Here is a 3415-nt window from a genome sequence, read left to right on the forward strand (position 1 = left end):
TTATTCGGCAGTCATAGTGTAATAATAGTCAACTAAAATTCGACAATTATTCATCAAAGAAAAGATTGTTCATCTTAGGTTAAAAGTGTATGATTAACGAGAAAAAAAAAAGAATAAAAAGAATAAAAACAAAAGTAGAGCAAGTCAATTAAGATTAGCTTAATTGATGATAAGATCGAACAGCCTTCATTAAAACTTAAGAAGTTTATCTTCCGTGACACTCCATTATTTAGATATCAAAATTATTTTAATATAAAATTTTAATTTTAATTGCACTTACTTTAAAGCTATCATGGTCATGGAATTTTTAAATTTTATATTTAAAGAACACTAATAAAAAGAATTTGGACATAAATTATAATTGTAAATTTAATTCTTACTTTGTATTATACATATCTAATTTCTTATACTAAATTATTTTTCATTTGTCAAATGGGATATTGATTACTGGATTTCACTTATCACCTTGGAACTGTATAACATTTAAGAAATCTTGTCCTCTTCAAACTTCTAGGACCAACATATTTTATTTTTAACTAGGAAAAAATCTATGATGGAGTTTTCTTATTAAAATTGAGTAAATAAATTTTAAAATGCTATTGACCCACTTTTATTCGTTACATTCACATACACTATGAAAAAGAGGGAAATAAAATAAAAATTTAGGTACAATTGACCTCAGTTGATAGTTTAAAGTCGTTAAATAATTTGATAGATTTGATTAAATTATTATTTAATAGCTATTAACTTCACATAAAATTAATTATACGTAAAATTTCTATCAAAAAATAAACTAAAAACACATTTATTCAAAACAAGACAAAAATAATAAGTAGCTTTCATCACAAGACAAGTGAAGAAAATAACCTTTTTTAAAACAAAGACTAAGAATATAAGAAAGTTTTAAAATTAATCGTTAATCTTAATTAATAAAATATATATATATATATAATTAAGATTAACGATTAAAATTTACTAAAATATCGATATATTTAAAAACTTTTCAGCTTTATAGATTTTTTTTGTTATTAAATGCCACTTTGGTTTAGAAACAAATTCTGATATATTTTATGTGTTGAGCTTGGTGTTAGCGTAACTTAGCACACTAGTTTAAATTTTAATTTTTAGTCAATTTTTCTTTTCTCAGACCGGCCTGAAGAACTAAAATAATTATTCTTCTTTTTTTTATTTAAAAATAATTTAAAGACACAATTAATTAATAATAACTGTCTTTATATACAAATATAAGAAGTACTTGATGTACAATCAGGATTACTATTGAAAAAAAAAATACGAATTTGTTCATATTTTATTTAACCAATTTAACGTTACTACTTAATAGACAATATGAAAAATGTTCATCTTTTTATTTGTAAAACTTATTTAAAGGATTAAAAATGAAATAATAAAACAAAATATTTTTTCTATATATATTTTTTGCCATAGTGTTACTCTTAATTTATGATTTATTGTATTAGACTTTTCTCTCATTTATTAATAAAAAATGAAATTAATGTTAATTTTGCTAGAAAACAAACTTTTTTTTTTCCAGCAAATAATCAGTTAAGAAGTTAATAAAATGGTGAATGAGCAAACACTACAAAAAAAAAGGAAGAGAGCTAGCGATTTTTTTCTAACAAAATAAGGAATCTTAATTGATTATTGACTACAAAATATTGGTTCTATTTTTTTTCTTTTAACATACTATCAGACATTTAGCTATTTAATTATATATTAACACATAAAAATAATTATTATTTTACAGTTTCATTACTTCAATAATTATATAAACACATAAATCTAATTAACCAATAATATAAAAATATTTTTAAGTTATCAATATATCAAAACTAAATATTTTAATGAAAACATTTTCAAATAAAAAAATAAACATTTAAATTAGTCTTAAAAAGCATCAGATATTTCGATCTCCAGTTGTTTCTAGTCAAATTTTTAATTAGCATATCTTACAAATAAATTCTTCATAAATTTTATTACGGGATAAGCTATAAATGTAAAATATAAAATAAATATATTAAAAATTTAATTTTTTTATATTTTTAATAAAAAATATTCAATTTAAAATCTTAACATATATTTTTAAAATACGAGATAAATATAAAAATTTATTAAAAACTAAAATATCAAATTTAAAATTTCTTAAGAATTAATTTAGAAGTTTATGGAGAATAAAAATTAATTATTAATTTAGTTAATGATTCAGGTTCAGTTTGAATAAATAATTTAATTAATTTTTTTTAAAAAATAGCTTAAATAACAAATAACTATATTAAAAATGACTTATAAATAAATTATTTTATATTTAAATTTTTAGTTCTAAAAATATTTATTTATAGAAATATGATAAAAAAATAGTAGTATTATGAGAAAAGTCATTTTTTTAATTTTTTTATAAATTCTTAAATAGCTTCTTAAAAAACTGTAATTTGATTTTAAAAATTATTCCAAACATTAATACTATTACATTTCATAGGTTAAAAGTAAAAAAAAAATAATCACTCCTAAATATATCCAAATCTACCTTAAAACAAAGTTAGATTCTAGTCACTATCAAGTGTATACATCAACTGATATATAATTTATAGTAATTATTAGCTTTTTTCTAAGTTAATGAAAAATAAAAATTTAAATATAATCATTTTCACATAAAATTAACAGTTAAAAATTTTAAATAATTTAACTAAATTAACTACATTTTTATCTAATATTTTTTAATTATCAATTTTATATAAAATTAACTACATTGAATTTTCACTAAAATTGAAATGCAAAGGCAAAAAGCAGAATGCGAGTTAGAGAGGGTGGAAAGCACTAACCAGTGAGTCAGTGACTATTAATTACTCCATTTGACCAGTCGCTTCTAAATCTGCAACTCCAACGCCTTCCTCATCTCCCCCCTTATTAACACTAATCAACCATTAGTCTACTACAATCATTTTCACTACCCCCTATTTATAATATATATTTACCTGAATCTTAATTAATAACAGGGACCCAACGCAATACAACACGGTCAAACACGCTAAACCGTACGAATACATTTCCAGAAATTACAATTAAAAACTATTTTAAAAAAAAGAGAAAATGGAGTTATTGCATTGCATTAGAGATTAGACTAATAAAGAATGCAAAAGAATATAGAAAACTGACGCTTGTGATACGTGGGGTCCAATGCAACAGTCCCATTAGCTTTTGCTGATTCCACTTCCAAATATAAATGCCTCTCTCTAACCATTGTCTCCTTCGTTTCTCCGTTCCGCAAACACACACCCAAACGCGGCCTTAATTCAATTACCTGAATGCAAACAAGAAGAAATTAGAAGAAACATGAGAAGGCCATTGAGACACAGACAAGTCAGCAGCCACCACAAGAAGAAGAAGAAGCACGACCTCT

General features: G+C 22.5%; 1 protein-coding gene across 1 annotated transcript in view; it reads left to right on the top strand.

Annotated features, from left to right (window-relative positions):
- Positions 1 to 3237: 3237 nt before the first annotated feature.
- Positions 3238 to 3415, top strand: part of LOC107463542 (F-box protein At1g67340) — a gene marked incomplete in the record, with an annotated part of 1639 nt that continues 1461 nt past the window's right edge. The window contains 1 exon segment of the mRNA XM_016082349.3: positions 3238 to 3415. Coding sequence (XP_015937835.1) covers positions 3349 to 3415 — 67 coding nt within the window.

Source organism: Arachis duranensis, chromosome 8 (genome assembly GCF_000817695.3).
Source record: "Arachis duranensis cultivar V14167 chromosome 8, aradu.V14167.gnm2.J7QH, whole genome shotgun sequence".
NCBI classification, from domain to species: Eukaryota; Viridiplantae; Streptophyta; class Magnoliopsida; order Fabales; family Fabaceae; genus Arachis; species Arachis duranensis.